Below are 20,489 nucleotides of genomic sequence, written 5' to 3' on the forward strand. Positions count from 1 at the left end.
AACTTGGCCCAGGCCCAGAACTGGGTCTGAGCACGCCACTGCTTGGTCTGAGAGGCGGGAGGTGGGGTGGGGGTGGAGGGTCTTGTTCAGTTCCCACTCGCACGCAGGCAAGCGAACAGGAGAACCTCCAGTCCCTCCACCCCCAACCATCGTTATTGATCCCTACCCTATTTTCAAGAAACCCGACGACTGTGGAGACCAAAAATAAAGAACACAATCGGTCTGCATATAATATTTATAAAAGGCCAGCCTCCCCATCCCCGTGCCAGCCTGGCTCCTAGGGTCTTTGACTCCCAAGGGCAGGATACTCTGGGCCCCGCCTCTCTTCTCCCAGCAGTGGAATGTAAGTCATGGCCCGGGCTTGAGGTGTGGGAGTCCCAGCCTCCCCAGGACTGGTGAAGGTCCAACAGCAGGGATCTCTGGGGGTACACACCAGCCCCATCCTCAGCAGAACCTGCTGACCCCAGATATGGGTTGGGACAGGGTCTCCTATGGACGAGATGGAAGAGGAAGGGCCCCTGTATCTAAGACTTGGGGCCCCAAGTGTTGGAAAAGGAGCTGGAGACCAGGGGATGTGGGCTCCCAGCAGGACTAGGGGATGTCTTCAGACCTGGGTTCTGGCTCTTTGTGCCCCTGCAGCCTGTGTGACCTCAGGAGGTGGCTGCTAGGCCTCAGTGTACACAGCTGCTGGAGGAGGATGGAGGGTTTCGGTGGGATCTAAGGCGACAGCCCCACCCTGTTCCTAGTGCAGGAAGCCCCTGCAGCTCTGGAACCCAGCAGGGGTGGTCCAAGGGCCTTGGCTCTTCAACAAAAACCTTCCGACGGAGAGGATATGGGTGGAGCCAAATGCCGTAGTATTTACAGAGTCTTTCTCCCCTGTCTTTCTCCCCTTCCTTAGCCCCTGGCTGGGAGCAGGGGCTGGAGAGCGAGAGGGCAGGGGGTACTAGGAGGAATAAACAGAGCAAGATGGAGGTCATCCTAATGGTTTCCTCCATGTTGGCTGGTCCCAGAGACCCAGTCAGTGATGATGAAACTCAAACTCATGGTCATCAGCAAGAAGCCAACCGCAGCAAAGCAAAGGGCCTGTGGAGGATCAGAAAGGAGAGTCAGGCCCAAGATACGGACACTTCCCCTAGCTCTACCCCAGCCCCTGGGCTTCAAGGCCCCTCCTACCAGGATTTTGGGGGTGGATCTCACAGGCTCCTTCTCAGTGGGCATGATTCGGAAGTAGAAAATGGCAGGGAAGATGAAGATGAGGCACGGAGCAGATGTAGCACCTGCAAAGAGCAGAACTTAGCGACAGCCGCTCACGCTCGCCTATCGGCCAGGGTCTGAAGTGGACTCCCAGGGAGGTCAAATATTCTTTGTTGGGGGAGAGCTCTGCCTGACTCTGAGGAGCCCACTAACCTCTCCCTCTTGCTCTCTCTCCACCAGCTACAAGGCTGATGGTGCTGGTGGGTAAAGAAAACATACATGAATGAAGAAAAGAAAGTTACGACAGAATAAAGCCCTTTCCTGGGGCTGGTGAGCTGGCTCAGCAGTTTCCAGAGGTCGCGAGTTCAATTCCCAGCAACCACATGGTGTCTCACAGCCATCTATAAGGGCATCTGATGCCCTCTTGTGACATTTGGATGTACATGCAGCAGAGCACTCACATACACACTTACATACATACATACATACACACACACACACACACACACACACACACACACACACACACGCAAGAATACTGGTTTCCTCACACAGCTTTTTTTTTTTTTTTCCTTTTCTATTTTTCGGAGCTGGGGATCGAACCCAGGGCCCTGCGATTGCTAGGCAAGCGCTCTACCACTGAGCTAAATCCCCGACCCCCTCACACAGCTTTTTATAATTTGGATCTTGAATGCTCTCAGAGGCCCAAGTGCTTGGGGGCCTCTCTAGGTTCTAAAGTTGGTGCTGTTTGGAAGGGGGTGGGGCCTTTAGGAGGCGGAGCCTTGAGGAAGATCCTTAGGCACACATATGAGCCCCTTAAGAGGACTGTCTGTGGGGGCTGGGGACTTAGCTCAGTGGTAGAGCTTACCTAGGGAAGCGCAAGGCCCTGGGTTCGGGTCCCCAGCTCCGAAAAAAAGAACCAAAAAAAAAAAAAAAGGACTGTCTGTAAGGCCCTGTCTCCTCTTTCCCTTTTAGCTCTTGGCCACAGGGTAAGGAGTTTTGTTCTGCCATGCACTTCTGTCAGGATGGGCTATCTCTACAACAGTCCCCAAATCAACTGGTACCAGTCAATCATGGCTGAAACCTATAAAAGCATGAGCCAAAATAAACCTTTTTGTTTGTCTGGGAACAAGGTCTTACGTATCCCAGGACAGGCTCAAACTGTATAGCCAGGAATGACCTTGGACCCCTGCTCTTCCTGTCCCCACCTTCCCAATGCTGGGAATATCGCTGCAACCGCTTGTTTACATGTGCTGAAGTCTAACCAGATCATCGTGCATGCATAGTCAGGCAAACAGTCTAACTGAGCTACGTCCTCAGTCCCTCAACCTTCTCTCTCTCTCTCTCTCTCTCGTTTTTCAGTTTTTATATTTATTGCTAGGTATATGTGTGTGTGTGTGTGTGTAGCTGCACTGTGCCATTGTGCACATGTGGCCATCAGAGGACGACCATTCAGGGCTCAGTTCTCTTCTTCCACCATGTGAGTTCTAGGGATTAAACTCAAGTTGTCAGACTTGGTGGCAGGCACTTTTAAGCCACCTCATCAGCCTTACTTTTTTTTTTTCTCTATAAGTTAATTGCCTCGGGTATTCTGTTATAGCGACAAAGAGCTGACTAACAGTTTCCTGAAAGACTTCTCCATCCCTTGAACAAGGCGTTTCAATCTGTGGACTTCAGTTTGACTCCAATCTTGAACATGTGGAAGCCAATCTTTCCAAGAGAATCACATTTCTCAGCCCCCAGATCAGTAAGGCAGACTGAAGAGTAGGGTTAAGGAATCAGTCCTATGACTTGGGTCACAGAGCATCAAACTTGGAGTCTAACAGTCTTGGAGCTAAATTGGGTCTCTCCACTCATCAACTGTAGCTTTTATGTCCCTCTTATTACACTGGACTTTGGCCTCCCCATATGTAAAATGGGCTAAGACATTATGAGATCTTTTGTGGTTGTCCGAAGTGTCTTGCTATGCTGTCTGTGGTAGTTTTAAACAGGCTCAAGCGAGTCTCCTGTATCCTCTCAAGCTAAGACTACAGGTACATGGTACCATGCCCAACCCAGTGAGATCCTTTGTGGAGACTTTGGCCTGGGCATCCACACCATCATCTATTAAAAAGTACCAACTCGGGGTTGGGGATTTAGCTCAGTGGTAGAGCACTTGCCTAGGAAGCGCAAGGCCCTGGGTTCGGTCCCCAGCTCCGGAAAAAAAGAACAAAAAAAAAAAAAAAAAAAAAAAAAAAAAAAAGTACCAACTCGGGGGTTTTGAGCCTTCCAAATGGATTACAATAGTAAGGACAAGATTTCAGGCAGGAGGCCAAACCGTGTACACAGCGGGACAGCTTTCACAAATGTAGGGTGTGAATTCAGGGGTCTACCAGGATCTGTAGAAGTGAAACGCTATGTAGCTCTACCCAGCTCACACAGCAGGGTCCGATTCTCACCAATGATCCCAAATATGCCCAAGATGTTGGGGGCGAAGATAACCAGCAAGTTGATGCAAGTGAGCAGGCCGGTGGCAATAAGCACGTGCCGCAACCAGCTGAACTCCTGGTTCTGAAACAGCATCTGCTGGATGGCCCGTCGTACCTGGGGCAGGGGGAAGAACCGTCGGTCTGGTGGCCTGCGTGAGACCCTCCCTTCAGCCTGCCCAGTCACCTGCCCGTTGGCTCACCGGGAACAGAACGATCGGAACTGTAAGTGTGACCGCTATCAGCACGGCCACGCGCACACACAAGATCAGCACATCAAATGGGTCCACCTTGCTGTAGGTGTGCAGCAGCTCTGACTCCACCCCGTCTGTGGCAGGCAGGGAGGGTGGTCAGCAGGCCAGGGGGCGGTGGACCCTGACACTGTGGGGAGTGGTACTCAGACTCACCTCCACAGCTGCAGGACAGTCAGGCATTGCACACCTAGCGAGTGCCTATTGTCACTGTGGCCACCGACTAGCCCTTGCCTCCCAGCCTGGCCCCTGATCCCACCCGCGCCGATCCAGCCATACCATAGAAGGTGAGGTAGCCGAAGAGGGCAGCCAGGAAGTACATGACATACATGACAGCAATGGACAGGTTGGAGATGTGCTGCATCTTCCTCTTGGAGGGGCTGCAGACAGTAAGAGACAAGACTTAGTAGCATGCTGAGCCATATGGTGATACCCGTTTATACCGGAGGGTCCCCCCCCCGCCGCCCTGCTCCCCAGTCTCTTTCTTGACTCTGATTCCCACTCTTATCAACCATGGAGACCTCTGGTCCGGTGACCCGAGTCTCAGCTTATCTCCCTCCAGACAGACATCCAAGAGCACATCTGTCCTCTCCAGACCAGCCGCTGCCCCTCCCCCAGCCGCAGACACCTACTCCTTGAGCTCCGTATATATGGGCAGCACCTCAGGGTGGCAGACAAAGGCGAAGGCCATGATGGGGATGGTGTATGCCGTCTGGAGACACATAGGATTATGTCAAGGCAGTCCTGCCCACCCGGCCCCTCCCCGCTCCCCTGGCCCGGTGTGGCCTGTTGGAACCTGTGAGTTGAGTGTGAAGTAGCTTGGGGTGCAGAAGGCTTCAGCCGTGTCAGGCTTGCTCTGCAGCTGCGACTTCTCCTCCTCCACCACCATGTGGCTGAAGTTACCTGTGGCATTGACCAAGTTGTGTGCCAGTGGGCAAGGCACTTGGAACTTCTTGTAGATGACCTGGGGTGGAGAAACGCGAGAGCGGCAGAGTCAGGCAGAGCCGCCAGCAACGGGACTGGGAAACCATATTCAAGATTAGAAGAGCTGTCTTCTCACTCCAGCTTCCCAAGAGAGCCTGACCCCCTCCCTCTGACAGAGGACTCCCTTGGGCCACTGCTCTTTCCTGACCAACATGGAGGGTGGCTCACTGCGATCAAGAAGAACACCATGCAGCTGAGAGAGAAGCCACTGGAGTAACCCAGGTAGCCTGCAAAGGAGGGAAACTGTGAGACTCAGGCCTCTCCGGTGTCCCTTGATGTCCCCCTAGAGTGTGACCCTGCTGACTCACCGAGCTGTCGCATTAGTGCCAGGGGCAGAATGATGATGACGGATACCAGGATCACAAGGTAGTTGCCATCCATGTACCACACCCTGTAGGAATAGACGGAATCCAGTTGTGGTTTGCCCTGGAGTTATCTGTGTTTTGATGCTAATTCCACTGCCCCAAGGACTGCTGCCTAGTCACACGCTCAGGACTCAGGTGACTTCACCAGAACCTTCTCCCCATTGCATCTGTAAAATACAGGTGAGGGGCAGGTACAGGACAGAAGGAGGCCTGTCATTGGGTGAGAGGAAGGATGGGTGGGAGTGAAGTTTGAAGAAAGAGGAGGAAACTGGAAAAGGGAGAGAGACTGGAGTGAGAGGGCGAGAAGCCATGGCTGGTGACATTGAGATTCCGCTCTATGGGTTGGAGATTTAGCTTAGTGGTAGAGCGCTTGCCTAGCAAGCGCAAGGCCCTGGTTTGGTCCCCAGCTCGAAAAAAAAAAAAAAAAAAAAAAAAAAAAAGAAAAAAGAGTAAAACAAACAAACAAACAAACAAAAACTGTTCTAAAATGAATGAAGCATCTGACTACCCTGTCTCAAAACTGTTTCAGCATCACTCCATCCATTTCTTCTTAGATCTGTGCAGCATATAGTTCCTGAGCCTGTACACACATTCCACTTCAGAATAAAAATGTTTTTAAAAAAAAGGGCTGGAGAGATGGCTCAGAGATTAAGAGCACTGACTGTTCTTCCCGAGGTCCTGAGTTCAAATCCCAGCAACCACATGGTGGCTCACAACCATCTGTAATGAGATCTGATGCCCTCATCTGGTATGTCTGAAGACAGCTACAGTGTACTCATATATAATAAATAAATAAAAATATTTAAAAAAAAAGATTCTGCTCTATGTATTTACAGGTTGTTGTTAATGTTCTTAAGGGATGGATGGTACCAGGCTTTGTATGTTTAGGGGGGCAATTATATCTTATCAATTGGGCCAAAGGTTTTTGTGTTGTGTGTTCTTTTTTTTTTTTTTTGGTTCTTTTTTTCGGAGCTGGGGACCGAACCCAGGGCCTTGCGCTTCCTAGGCAAGCGCTCTACCACTGAGCTAAATCCCCAACCCCTTTGTGTGTTCTTTTATGTGATGGTTTGAGTATAGGAAAGTGTGTGGCAGCAGGAGATACTGGGCCGCTGTAGAGTTGGGTTGTGATATCTAGCAGATATCTTGGGGCACTGAGGTGCTGGGCCTAGCAGGATAAGAGACATCCATAGTTATTTAATTTTTTTATATTTTTTACCACAAGAGAATCCCTGGTCAGAAAGCAGCTCCTCAGTCTGCCATGGGGCCACCGGCTTCTCTAGTTGCACACCAGTGACACCACATTGTGTGCCCGAATGAATATTTAACCATAACTCCAAATCTGCCTAAGCTTTATCTAAAATGGGCCCACGGTCACACTCCTGAGTTGGGTGAGCTGGCCTGGGACAGAGCTCGTGCAGGTCCCCTGTGACTACAGCTGCTGGTAGTGTTGTCTTAGAGGCCTGGGTCCAGTCTCCTGAAAGGACCTGGCTCAGGGAGCGTCTTCATTTTCTAGCGGGGGGAGGGTCTCAGGAACTTGCAAGTAATGTGTGCCCCTGCGGTCTCTCTTGGCACCTGCATCTTGCATTATTCTGGCCCTTCTTTCTCCTGGAGATGAACTCGGGGCATAGATAAGGGTAAGAGGAGCAGGACTCGGGCAAATTCAAGGCCCTTCCTAGGGAAAAGCCAATGGGACCCTAGGTGCACATCCCCAGTCCTTTCCTCTCAGCATTGTTCTCAGGCACAGCCCCTTTGCTTGTGGGCACTGTGTTGTCCACAGCAGGGGAAAGCCTCTGATCCCTTCCCCTAAATACAAAACAAGGTTGATGTTCAGCCCGTGCTAGCTAAGTAGCAGGCACCCCCACACAGGCCCTGGGTTTAATCTCTTGGTAGTGGCGGCTAGGGCGGGTGACCCCATGGTCAGGAATAGCAGGTGCTTAGAGTTAAGCCTGAGGCCCTTCTGCTCATATGCAGGGTCCTGGGTCACATGGGCCCGCTTTCCGTCTCTCCGGGCTTTCCCTGGATGCTCTGCACACAAGCAGGAACTGAATGCAGCTTTCTGTGCAGCGCTCTGCTCTCCCCGAGCCGTAGTTTCTATCAAGCTAGCTGGGTAGCCATTACTTCCACCCCCCATTTCCCATGCTCACGGGGTCGGCTTCTCCAGATTCAGGAAGGTCTGTATGACAAGAGGCAGTTCAGACTTGATGATGTACAGATAGCTGGACATGGCTGGGAAGGAGGCAGGAGGATAGCCGCTGAGGTCAGCTGAACCAGCCAACCTTCAGACCTGCCCAGTCTGCCTACTGCTGCCCCAGCCACTGCCTCACCTCCAATGTTCTGAAGCGTGATGGCCAAGGCTGCTGCCAGCTTTCCTGGGGTCCCGAAGGCACGGTAGCCCAACTGCTCATAGGCACGGATGCCTGTGGACACAGGAAGTCAGGATAGCTGGGGGGCTTGGCCCTCGTCACCTCAGCCCCACCCCTTTGCAAGCCTACAAACAGCTCACCCACAATCCCAGAAGACTTGAGGAGCAGGTGAATGGAGTAGCTAGACAACAGGGCAACCGCCGTAAGCAGGAACCTAGGGGACACGGAGGAAAAAAGGCCACCGGGTTGACAAACAAGGAGTGATGGATTCGAGGAGGTTAGGAGGGAGGAGTCTGTGACATACATGTCTGAACTCCCCCGACGGAGAGGGTGCAAGTCAAGAGACATTGTGAACGCTACTCTCTTTGACCCAGGGTGCAGTACGACCCGGGTTGGGGCACTCTGGGTCAAGAGTGTCCTGTGCCTGTCCTCTAAGCACCTCTTCTTCTTGAGTCTTTGGGACAAATATGTTTTCCAGTCAGGCTTCAGGGCAGAGCCACCAAATCAAGGCCTCGTGTGGCCACACGAGGGCTGGCCGCACGGGTCCAGCCATCGAGTGTAAACGTAGTAGAACAGAGTCAGGCCTGTAAGCCCGGGCTTGTGGGTTTGAAGAACAGTGAGGTATTTTTGCCTGGCTGTGGGTGTTTTCGCAGCGGTGGCCTGGGTGCAGGGAAAGAAGTGCCCACCCACTGGAAAGTGAGCTGGAAGGTCCTGGAAGGTCCTGGTCAGCAGCTATTTAGGGCTGTTTTCAGAAGCACTCACAGGAAGAGGATGATGCCCGTATTGGCCATGGCATAGGCGAGCCCCAGGATGCCACTGCCCATGATGGCGTTGCTGAGATTGAACACCGACATCCCAAACGATGTCTTCCCCTCGAACTGCAGGCACCAAAGCGGGATGGAGAGAAGTGGGGAGTTAGCGGAAGCGGGGTGCACTGTGGTATTCTTCCTCGTTGCCTCCCAGCCTACCGTGGCGTTCCCCAGAGCACCTCATCACCAGAGGCCAGTTTCCCCACAGCCCCCCAACTCCCTCAGGCTGCCCGGCTCACATCGGTGAAGTGCGGCTCCTTGCTGGGGCTTTGCTGAAGGAAGCCCTTGCCCTCTCCACAGTGTTGGGCGTCTTCAGCCCTGTAAGAGGAAGCCAGAGCGTGGGACTCAGTCCCAGCCCTGTGTCTTGTCCCTCTGCCCAGGATGCTCTGAGCCACCACCTGCTCCCTTTTCTGCTTACCTCTGGGTGTCTGCCGTGGGCATGCCCACTGGTAGAAGCCCCTCCAGGTGTTTGCCGTTGGGCACCAGCTCCACCATCTCTGTCTGTCGGGGTATCTCCATGGCTCTGAAACCACCCCAGAGCACCGCTCTCACACAAACACCGTCAGGTATCTGTGGATCAATCAGTTCTTCTGGTTATCCTTGGGGTCATGGTCTCCCACATGAAGCCAATGGCTGTAATACATCTCTGAGAGGGTCACTTGGGACTGACGGGCGCATGAAAGCTCACTGAGACCTGCCACTTCCCCAGGCCTTTGGGGTGTGGAGCAGAACTTGAACACCTGAGCTCCTAGGACATCCTGATGGGACAATAAGTCCCCTACATCGACTAGTCCAAGCAAGCTGCAGGGGCCTCAGTTTCTCTACCTGTGAAGTGAGGGTCATTTGGCTGATCTGAGTCGATACCTGAATGGCACCAGAAGCCCTGAACGCTAAGCCCTAGGTTCTGACCCCACTTGGCATGTGCGCCTTGGACTGAATCCCCTTCCTCACAGTAGTCCTGGGACACAGTTTCCTGAACTGGTCCTGTGTGCCAGGGGCCTCCTGGCCAACCTAGAATGGCACTACCCGACGGCTGGAGGCCTTGGGAGAGGGTGAGGGGTGTGGGCTCTGTTCCCAGCTGCCCGGCGGGCTCTGTTGGCAGTCAGAACAAAGGGCTCTCTGTGGGCTGAGTGCTGGCGCTGTGGACAGCAGGCGCAGAGGGTGCCCCCTCCAGAGCCAGGAGGCCTGAGGCAGTGCTGGGGCTGGACACCTGGGCTCATCCAGCCCGGCTGTGGTGAAAGGCCCTCAGGGGCCCTTCCAGGAAATGGATGCCCCAGGGCACACAGTTCATGGGCCACTTGCTCTTCTTCATGCTCCTCACAGCCCTGCTTTCCTTCTAACATCTCCTCTCTTGCCAGGGAGCCCCTAATCCGCGGGGCCTGCCATCCAAGCCTCTCTCTGAACAGAGTTCTCATTTCCCTGGACCAGGAGTTGCTCAGGGCTTGGCCGGCTGAGGAGAAGCCCATGTCACTGCTGGGTGCCCCTTCTCTCTCTGGGCTTGGCCGGGCTGAACTGCAGATGATCCAGCTTCCTTGCCCCGCAGCGAGCTCTGCCCAGACAACTCACTGGCTCCTCTCCCATCCCTGGGGCCAGGGGTTACCTACCGTGCCCAGATGTCTGGGCAAACTGAACCCAGGCTCTGTCAGGACATCCTAAAAGGCTAAAGTGGCAAGGAGGGGCACTGAGCCAGAGGGGAGACCAGAAAGGGCTGTCTCTGCAAGGCAGGAACGCCAGAGGCTGCACCCGAAGCAAACGGGGTACCCCAAATGCAGCTACTCTGGCTCCCAGTGGACCGTCTATGAAGTGAATGCTCCACGGAGATAAAATAAACACCCAGGATTGATCCTCGATCCTACAGGGAGCCAGGCTCAGCCTTAGGTCCCCACACCATGTAGACATCTCTCCCAACACCCACCAGAGCACCCTCACCCACTGCCCTAGCCTAGAGCTCAGACCTCGAATACCTTAGCTCTGGGAACTCCACGCCCAGCACCATTACCTACGTCTGTCTCCCTGGTTGTCAGTTCTGAGTCCTTTATCATCCCAGCCTACCTACCCAGGACCCTGGCCATGTGGACTTGTCCTCTAGGGCTCTCTCTTTTAGATCACCCATCATCCCTAGGCTGTCCTCATGTTGCCCTTCTCTGCTACCTTGCCAGGATCTCACCTAGGTGTAAGGTACCACTGCCAGGTCTCCAAAGCCCCCTGACACTCAGTAGGTTGCCCTTGCTCGGTCCCCACCCTGGGCAAGCTGGGACAAGCCCTCGGTGTGTGCTGAGTCAGCAGTCTAGACCAAGCAACTGTTTCTGTCATAATGACAGAGGCCCCCAAGGGCTTGCCTGGGCTGGTGTGTGCAGGGCTTCATTCTATTCTGGCATCGGGATACGGAGCAGCCTAGCACTGCATCCAGGGAGACTAAGTCTGTGGAATGACTATGGGAGGTGCCTAAGGTTCTGGCTCTAGGTTCCCTGTCCCCTTTCAGGATGTGGGCTAAAGCTTTTGAGTCCTGATGGCTATTATTCATAACCAGTCATTGCCGGGCCTCAGGCTGCCCTGAGATCCCAGGAAGGATGCAAAATCTTTATCCTTAAATGACCTCAAATCGGGTAGAAGTGATGTCCTTCCATGTTCCATTACAGCCAACCCCAACCACCAACATTTTACATCTCCTGCTGCAACTGGATGTGAGGCAATTCTTCTGGGGCTTTAAAAAAGAGAGGGGAGTTAGGGATATAATTAAGTGGTAGAGTCCTTGGCATGCAAAAGACCAAAGGTTCCATCCCTAAAAAAAAAAAAAAGTTAGGGGAGAGAGGTATCAAGAAAGGCTTCCTGGAAGAGGCAGTGCACTCAGAAGCTCCAAAGTATGAAGCAAGGAAGAGAGGCTTAAGCAGAGAGCACATAGGCTCTGAGGTGTGGTACCAGCAGGCGGTGAGGGGAGAGGGAAGAGTCTGTAAGCATAGGCAAACCTTCCAGAGCCATAGAGGCTAAGTCAAGGTCTGTACCTCAGCGTAGGCAGGTTTCAGGACCAGAGCTGCAGAGTGGAGATTGGCTTTTATCCTATGAGGGGGATCTCAGATACTTCCTAAGGCTGCCAGCCCGTCTCACGGCTCCTACCTTAAGCCTGCTGTCTCCAATGGTGGTGAGAACCCACACTAGCCCCCAGCCAGGATCAGCCTCACAACACAGAGACCCTCAGCCAGGACCTTGTTGCCCCCTGATATCTAAGGGTCCTGGGAGGCTAGACCAAAGCCAATGACAGGATGAGGGAACTCTTGTGAGGCTTCACCTCCAAGGGCTGGTCAGAGGACTCCAAAGAATGGTCAAGCCTTAGGATAGGGAGATCACTGAGCCCTCGGCCAGGCCACCAGAATGGTATCAGTCAGAGCAGTATGGGCAGTGAGCTGAGGGCCTGGTCCAGCACACCACTTGGAGGCTTGTTTGCTCTGCTGGGAGATGGGAGGGAGGAACATCAGGAGGACGGTGCATCAAGTAATGCCTGCCTGCCCACGCAGGCATCACAGAGTGAGAATTTATCAGGCACACCTCGGCAGGTGTTGACTTTGGCTAATTAAAGACTTCTAGGCCCAGGAATCCAGGCCAGGATGGGCTGGTTGCTTGCATCAGCCACTATGGGAACCACAGCGTTCTCTCCTATCCGAGTCCCTAGGCTCCATTTTTCTCCTCAGTTCTCAGGGACCTAAGTGGGTTTGCAGGTGTGGGCTGGCTACAGGGTGGACAGTACTTCTCCCAGTCCTGCAAACATATGTTCTGATGGGGGTGTGGATGTCATATGAACTTCACTTCTACAGCTCAGCCTTCCTGCGTCTTGGTAGCCTTGACCTTAGCCCAAGGAAGACCTGGTAAGAAGCAAGTTGATTGGGGTGAAAGGTCACAGAGCCTCCTAGTAGGGGCTTCATGGTAGGGAAACTGCTATTCCAGTTTAGCCATTATGTCAGACTATCTCTAGAGACCTGCTTTTCCAGGTTTAAAGAGGGGACTCCATTTTGGGAGTAAATGTGCATTACTGGGGGATTAGTACATGGCTGACATGTTTGAATTGTAGGTCCCTAGCACACCGCCACAGGGACTGCTGGGAGCCGCTGCTATAGGAGACTGAGCTCCAGGGTAGGTAGACAGATAGAGCAGTCAGTCATGCCTCCTTCCTCCCCCAGGCCGCAGCTTCATACTTTGGTGATAGAAGACCCCAGCCTGTACTTAACCACTGCCTCATTGCTGACACAATAGAACAGGAGGATGAGACACGTGGCCAGTGTGTGGCCGGCACAGCTGTCATGAAGAGGTGTGTATGCAAGAGCAGGCAAAGCCAGGGAAAAGGTGACAGCCTGGAACACTGACACCCTAGCCACTCCATGCCTCAGCTCCTTGGCCCCAGGATCTGTGTAGCTTGTGCCTGTGTTCTGGCTATCCGGAAGCATCTAGGAGGATCTAAGAAGCCCAGCTGGGGCCGGAAGGTAGACTTTCCTGTGACAGGGTACATTTCCTAGACAAGGCAGATGCCTACAAGCCACCTTGGCCTCATCTCCCACCGAGACCTGGACTCTTGCAGCTCAGTCTCTAAGGGAGACTGTTGCCAGCACCTCTCAGTCCAAGCTGTCCAGAGCCAGCAGCAGCCCCCTCCCCCAACCCCATTGCCAGCTTGTTCAGAGGGATGTGTAGCCAGAGGTCCTGCTGAGGCAAAGGACAGAACATCACGTGACTGTGGCCCCCAAGAGGCAGGGGAGACCCCACGCCAGCCAGTCCGTCTTCCTCCGGGCTGACCCGGAATCCCCTGGAGGTGGCCAAATATTTGGACAGCCGGGCTTCTGGCCTCCAGGAAAACTGGAACACAGGCCTGGGGCAGCTTGGGACTCATTGTAGACCCTGATGGGGGGCTAAAGTAAGGTCAGCTTGGAGGAGGGGAGACATCCAAGGTCAGGAGGATTGAGGCATAGAGGAAAGATCTGAGGGGAGAGAATGCAAAAGAAAACACACATTTCACACATGCGCCCATGCATACTGATCTAGACAGACAACCAGCCAGACAGATAGGGGCCCAGGGAGCTAGAGAAACATGGGTGGATATACAGGGTCACGGATAAAAGAAAACAGAAAGAATCAAAAATCATACATGAGTAGATGGTTTGCTATTCAGCCAGGGAGATAGAGACAATGAGAGAAGTTAAGAAGGCGGTATGCCAAGAAATGGACAGCAAAAGACAGAGCCCCACAAGGGTAGTGGCACAAACCTTAAACCCTAGCCCTTGGGAGGCAGAGACAGGGGGATATCTATGAGTTAGGGGCCAGCCTGATCTATATAGCAAGTTCCAGAGCAGCCAAAGCTCTGTCTTAAAAAACCACAGAAACAGAGCTGGGCCAGCGGTGACACACACCTTTAATGCCAGCGCTTGGGAGACAAACGCAGGTGGATCTCTGTGAGTTCAAGGCCAGCCTAGTCTGCCAAGCAAGTTCCAGGACAGCCAGGATTCAGAGAAACCCTGTTTTGAAATAACAAAAAAACAAAAAACAACAACAACAAAAAAGCCCCTCCACAAAACCAAAGCAAACAATCAAACAACCCCTGCTCCAACAAAGACAGAGTCCTAGAAGGAGTAAGAAAGGAGAGGGCGTCAACATGGCCATGTGTAGGGTATGAGGCGGGTGTGTCAGGCTCTGTAGGTATCATGGAGTGCCTAGGCAGAACCCAGGAAGGACTCCATAAGGCCACCACTGCATCTTCAGGTCTCCATAAGTTCAAGTTGTAGCCCGCCAACCAGATGCCATGTCACATCCAGTGGAGCCAAGTCCAGGAAGGTCACAAGGCCAGGATCTACTAGAAAGCTCAGAGACCTCAAGGCTGGTTCCTGAGACTTTATTTACCTGAACAAAGGAAAAGACTAGCAGAAGCGGTGGTCAGCTGAAGTGACTCCTATTGTCAGTGGTCACACACAGGTGCAGACGTGCTGGCTGAGAGGCTGTGTACAGGACGTGGCCCGCAGAGCGGAAATTCAAAGCCAAGCAACCCTGGGCCACTGGCAGGAAAGCCCCTCCTGCCCCAGCAGCTGGTCCTTCCCGTTGGCCCCCAGAAAAGCTGCTTGGTCCTTTAGAGCTCCCACCCTATCCTCCTGTGTCTGTCTGTCTTCCCACACAAAGTCAAAGGCCCAACTCCCATCCATCCACCCATCACATTGTGAGTAAGGCACATAGTAGGTACTCAATAAACATTACTGCGTGAATGGAATGGATTCAAAGCCCTCTCTATAAGTTCTCAGTTTAACTTTCCTACTCTGTGAGACCCGGTCCCTGGTGATGTCTACAATAGAACTCTTCCCACAGGGCCCCTTCCTACAACAGCGCGTGCGCGCATGCGCGCGCGCACACACACACACACACACACACACACACACACACACACACACACACACCACATTCCAGCCTGCTGTGCACACAAATGCCTACACGGCATTTCGTCCCTAGCAAGCACTACCATGCAAACACGCTTTGCCCTCACTCTTTGTGCTTCCACTCACACCCAGGGTGTGCTTCAGACAGATCTTTTCCTGGTCCAGTCTGGAGTTCATGATCTACCTGCTTTCGTTGGGGCTGCTTCCCCATTTGCCGGGGGCTCCAAGGACCATGATACAAGTACAGGACTAAGCAACTCTTTCGGCCTGGCTTTCTGGAGCCTTGGGCTGTGGGATACAGCAAGCCTGGGGTAAGAATCCACACTCAACAGGATGGCTCGAGAGTCAGTGAGGAGGTGGGCTCCCCAGACTCAGGCAGAACGAAGCTCTGAGACGTACCGTTCTCATCTTTCCTAGAGACACGGTCCCGTGCTCAAGCTCAAGAAATCAGAGATTACCATTCCTGATTCAGCTATCCCAGCCTCTCCAAAACGTGCCAGGCATGGCCCTATGCACTCCCGATCCCTCCCATGATGGGGCTTCCCAGGTTTCCACAGCTGTGCAGATGTTCGCTATTTCTAAATCGAACTATCCTTGGATTTATCGAGCTTTCTAACACACAACGAGCGCTCTAAGGGCCTGGCTTCTCTTCAGGAAAATAAGCCCCCATCCCAGACTGTGTGCCAGGGGTCTCTTCTAGGGGACAAAATAATGGCGGGACATGGAGAAAGCAAAATGGGTAAGAACAGGACTTGGGGACTAAAGGAAGGAGATGTCCTCCAAACCTCAGGGTGCAAGAGCCTTTGATGTAGGCCCCCTCCCTCTGCACACAGGAGAAGGAAGACCTTCATGCAGGTCTCAGGCCACGTGGTGAGGGGGAGCTGGGCTTGGGGCGCAATTCTCACGTGCCCACCCTTGGCCCCCTTCTCTAGTGTAAACAAACGGCACACATTCGCTGTAGCCAATAGAAGGGGCCAGTCCAACAGGGGCGGGTTCGTGAAAACTGAATCCTGGGCCCTGGCTGGTACTCACACCTCGGCCAGCCAGGTCCACAGGTGGACAGGAGCGACCATTGCACCCCGCCCTCAGGCCAAAGAGCCACAAGAGCCACAAGCAGTGCCCGCTGGCCCCACTGCAAATGGCACTGGTTCTGGGGCCAGCATGTACCCCGCGGCCCCTCAGGCGTCCCGGCCCGATCTGCCCTCAAACTGCCCAGAGAGCGGGATAAATATACCCGGACTGCCGGCGTGCCAGCCGGCAGATCTGCCTCTCAGGCGCCCGTCGGGGCAGCGCTCCAGAGTCTACTCCCGGCCGTTCTTTAGCTGGTGCCCGCGGGTCCTGACTCGGGAAGTCGGTCCACTGAGCCTCAAACTAGGGGTCCTGTGGATCTAACCCCGGGCTGCTGTCCCCTTCTGTCCTGCTTAGCTCTACTAAGAAGCGGAATCAACGAAGTGCCCCTCCCGGCACTCTGGCGCAAGCTTGGAGCTGGGTGCCTACCGGCAGGCTCACAAACCTATGCTCTGGAGCTCGCTGGGACGCCTGCCCAGGTCTCGGGGTACAAGGAAAGCTGCCCAGAGCCCACTGTGGACTGGGGGAGATATAGTGGGTTCGGCCCGCCCAGCACCCCTGGGCTAGTGGCTCTATATCCCCGGCCGTACCTGGCCTCGTGGTGGGCACGTTCAGCACTCCGTTCCAGAGGGTGAGATCTGCTCTGCTCCAGGCTGAGCGCAGGGCTGCAGCAGCAACTGCAGCGGCAGGGGATGAAGGGTTCCCGGCCCCGCCCCTGGCCCGCCCCCGACCCGCCAATCCCAGGCTGCCCGAGGAAGGAGGGGCTGGTCTGGGGAGGAGCGGGGCCCTGGCCGGTTCGTCTCAAAGGGGCAGTCGGTGCCCTTGGTGCCCTCGGTGCCCTCGGAGCCTATAAGTATGAAAGCCTGACTGGGGTCGCTTGAGCCTTGAAGGATGGTCAAAGCAGATATCTTTGTGAGGACTGCGGCTGCCCTGAACCCCTGAAACACTCTGCCTACATTTCTCTAACACAACCCCCCCCCCAACCCCCGGCCGCCTCCCCGAAGAGATAGATCTTCAACCAACAGGAATAGGAATACCGAAAGGCTTAAAACTTCAGCGAGGGGCTTGGAATGGATGGTTTTCAGACTTACGCCTTTTCTACCTTGCCTGGGCCGCCCTTGCTTGTCAGTGGCGGGAGAGGGGCTATCTGAATCAGTTTTTTCTTCACCCGAGATAGTATCCTTGAGGCTGAAGCAGATATGGGCTGGGGCAGCAAAAACAAGGGGAGAGCACATCGCCTCTTTTCAAGCCCTACCCTATGCCCTCCACTCTAGGAGTGAGTGACTGCCGTCAGCCTGCTCATCAGAAATGGGGAGAGGGAGGCAGGACTTGTGAGGAAAAGGCTTTTGGAGGAGGGGGCTCATTCTTGGCAGGCAGGTAGTGCTACCTCTACCTGCTTCCCACCTAGGGCTCCTGTGCTCAGAGGCAGGTGGTCGGGTAGGAAAGTAGGGGAGGTGTTGACCTTTCAGGCTATAGGGGCTGGGGACGACTCTCAGGACAGCTGGGCCCCTTGTTTCTCAGCCACTGGCTCTGATCCGTTGAATTCCATGGCCTCTGCTGTTCTCCACCAAGCTGGACTTCTCTGTCATATCTACCTCCTGATGTCATATCTACTTCCGGATGCTGTGAAGTACTCCTTCAGAGGCCAGGTCTCAGCCCTTCCCTGCCTCGGGCTGGGAGTCGGGACTCCTCAAATCTAGAAGTCCTGGATTCCCTTCCTGCTGACTCATAGCACCACCACAGCCAAGCCCAAGCGTGCCTCAGTTTCCCTCTGTATCAGAAAGAAATATCTGACTTGCCCTCTGGCCAGAGAGAAGCGGGGTAAAGAGAAAGCTATAAGCCATGAACAGACTAGATGCTGCCTAGGAGGGCCAGGGAGCTGAGGGAACTGCGGGAAACGGCCCTGGGGTGGCGACAGCTCCAGGAACTCAGGCCATCCAACCTACCTTTCCGGTAGCTAGATGACAGGAAGGAAAGATTTGCATCCTTAGCCGAGGTTGACATAATTGCCAGACCAGAGCTTACTTACCAGTTGTGAAGGGCCATTAGACTCCCAACCTCGGGGGAAGCATGAGAAAGCAGGTAGGGTGGCACATGCCTGCAATCCCAGCCCCTCGGAGGGGAGCGGGGAGGAAGAAATGGCTGAGACAGATTCGCCTTGGATACTCAAAGGAGATATTTATCAAGGGGTAGTGGCACCCACAGGCAGTTCCTGAGGGTCCTAAGTATGCTCAAGGTCACTCAGCATGTGCACATTGGAGTCCTTGGTCCAAACTGAACAGGCAGAGACTGGCTGGGCTGGGCTGCTGTGGGAGGCCTGGAGACTAATGTGATGAGGGGGTCCCTGGGTAAGGCCAATCATGTTTAAGCTGGGGGAAGGGCCAGTGTTTGTTGTTGCTAGGCCTGGAACCCTGCCAGGGTAAACAGAGCTCTGAGGCCTTCCTCACCACCTGCGGAATCTCCCAGCCCAGCCTATGTTAGCTGCACAGCCGGGATAGAGCAGCCAGGCACCTTCTTCCAGAGCTCTGAGAAAATGCCTGTCCTTGTATCCCACCGCCATATTGGGGTAACTTTCTCAGGAAAGGCAAAGCTTTATTATCTGTGGCATTAGGCCAGCCCTTGCCTGTATTCCCTGGTTTCCACATTTCCGACACAAGCCTAAAAGACGGCCAGCCATGTGGGATAGAACCTAGAATCCTAGGATCTTACAGAGTCTCCTTAGATCATATTAGCTCCGCCCCCTTGCCTCTTCCTTAGCCCTTACCTGGCCAACCTCCAATGAGGCCAGGCCCTTCTCACCGTACCATGCTTCGCAGTTCTTCCAGACCCTCTGGAACATTGATGCCCCATCTTCGCCTCTAACCTAGGCCTTCTTGGATCCACACATTCCGGGGGCATCTGCAGGCTCCTCCCTTACACACACCCCCCAACCTGTTCCTGGTCAGCCCACTCCTGACACGGCCTGGCTGACCACACTCGGTCCTTCCGTTTTTAAGAACATGCCAAATGTCATGCTTCTGTGCCTCTGCCCTTGCTTCACTGGCCTGAGATCCTCACAGTCCTAAGTCCTTGGCAACCTCCGATTTGTCCTTTAGCACTCAAAGGTACCCAAATCACCAAAGAACCAGCTCTTCTAGGCCTTGCAGTGGCTGCCCAATCAACACCCCCCCCCCAACGCACTCAGTCCCAGCGTCAGCATCTTCATGCGCTCTGCGTGGGACACGTAGATGACAAATGTCTTTCGGAATCAGTGCACGAATGAATGACATCCTAGTGGAGGAGGAGCCTGAGGACCAGACTCAGCCGAGGGGATGGAAGCAACAAGTCGGGGCTGGACAAGAGCTCTCCAGGGAGAGCCCTGTACACGGTATGATTGGCACTCGTGGGTTCCAGGCTATGTATAAGGGTGAGATACTTGTTAAGGAAACAAATTGGGGACTTAAAAGGGTTCACAGAAGAGGGGAATCTCGCTTCACACTCCAGAGGGGAAGACCCAGAGCTATGCTCCTGACTACATTCGTTCGTTGTTCAGTGTTCAGGAGGCTCTCTCCGGGCATAATCAGAGTTGAATGTCACACCACAGAATGCACAAGAATGGAGGTAACCCACAGGCAGTCCCCTTATCTAGTCTTCCCCAGCTTGGGCCCCTAGAGCTGGTAGCTTCCCGGCCAAGGCCTGCTTCTGCAGGTCTGGTATGCCTGCCCTCTCTCTCCCCTGAGATCTGGCCCCTAGCTTCTCTGGCCACTGAAGCAGTTTAATGAGCCCAGGTCACATGGACCGTGCTGCTGCCCATGGGAGGGTTCCCAGTGGTCATCCAGCCAGGCTTGACGTCAGTGGCATTAACCATCCACTTGTCTAATCTCTGGTCAGTGGCCGAGCCAGGCGAGACCTGTCAGAGCCAGAGTGAAAGATCATGAGGGCCCTCAGGGACACTCTGAGGTTGTAGGACAGACAGGATGGCTGGAGGGCACATAGTAAATACCTCCACTACATGACAAATATGACCGTGGTGTTCTGTCCAATCCTCTGCCCTGGACTATATATCAGCCACCAGGCACTAACTGAGCTGATTCCTTACAGCGTGTTTACACTGCTGTGGTAAGTGGGGCTAAGGATTTCTGCCTAGAAGACTCCCCTCACACACAGTGCAGCTTAAGGCCAGGCATGGTTACCATCACAGAAGACTCAGAAATATTATTCTTCTGTCCCAGACACTGTACTTCAAGACCACCCTTGGTGGGTGGAGTCCAGCTCACGTATAGATTTGAAGTTCTTCTTTCCTCCTTACTCAAGAGCTCGCCGCAAACAGGGCAGCTAATGAGGGAGATACCATTAGTCTGCCCCTCCTCCCTTTTTGGCTTGAGGTAGAGTTTCTCTGTGTAGCCCTGGCTGTCCTGGAACTCACTCTGTAGACCAGGTTGATTTCAAATTCACAGAGACCCTCCAGCCTCTCCCTAATCCTGGATTAAAGGTAGGATATATATATGTGTATACATATATATATATATACATATATATATCTTTCTAATTTTCTTAAAAATTTTTACTACATTTGTACATTTGCTGGGCAGTGGTGAGACAGACCTTTA

The 20,489-nt window shown here is 53.8% G+C and overlaps 1 protein-coding gene across 1 annotated transcript; it reads right to left on the minus strand.

Annotated features, from left to right (window-relative positions):
• Positions 1-217: 217 nt before the first annotated feature.
• Slc38a3 (solute carrier family 38 member 3) lies at positions 218-16,574 on the minus strand. The gene is made up of 16 exons (XM_032910558.1): positions 16,491-16,574; positions 8,850-9,001; positions 8,671-8,749; positions 8,385-8,500; positions 7,763-7,836; positions 7,584-7,676; positions 7,404-7,485; positions 5,203-5,285; positions 5,063-5,121; positions 4,707-4,874; positions 4,543-4,622; positions 4,190-4,290; positions 3,863-3,987; positions 3,633-3,777; positions 1,174-1,277; positions 218-1,083 (listed from the first exon to the last, which is right to left on the minus strand). Exons 2-16 carry the CDS (start codon positions 8,948-8,950, stop codon positions 979-981), a joined length of 1,515 nt encoding a protein of 504 aa, XP_032766449.1. The 5' UTR covers positions 8,951-9,001; positions 16,491-16,574; the 3' UTR covers positions 218-978.
• Between the last annotated feature and the right edge of the window lie 3,915 nt (positions 16,575-20,489).

This window comes from Rattus rattus, chromosome 8, assembly GCF_011064425.1.
Source record: "Rattus rattus isolate New Zealand chromosome 8, Rrattus_CSIRO_v1, whole genome shotgun sequence".
Taxonomy (NCBI): domain Eukaryota; kingdom Metazoa; phylum Chordata; class Mammalia; order Rodentia; family Muridae; genus Rattus; species Rattus rattus.

Excerpts from the sequence above, each read along its gene's own strand:
- Slc38a3 (XM_032910558.1), bottom strand. The coding sequence starts at position 8,950 with ATGGAGATACCCCGACAGACAGAGATGGTGGAGCTGGTGCCCAACGGC. Across the intron at positions 7,486-7,583 it reads CACGCTTCAGAACATTGGAG|CCATGTCCAGCTATCTGTAC; the intron begins GTGAGGCAGTGG and ends CCTCCTTCCCAG. Across the intron at positions 4,875-5,062 it reads TGGTGTTCTTCTTGATCGCA|GTCATCTACAAGAAGTTCCA; the intron begins GTGAGCCACCCT and ends TCTCCACCCCAG.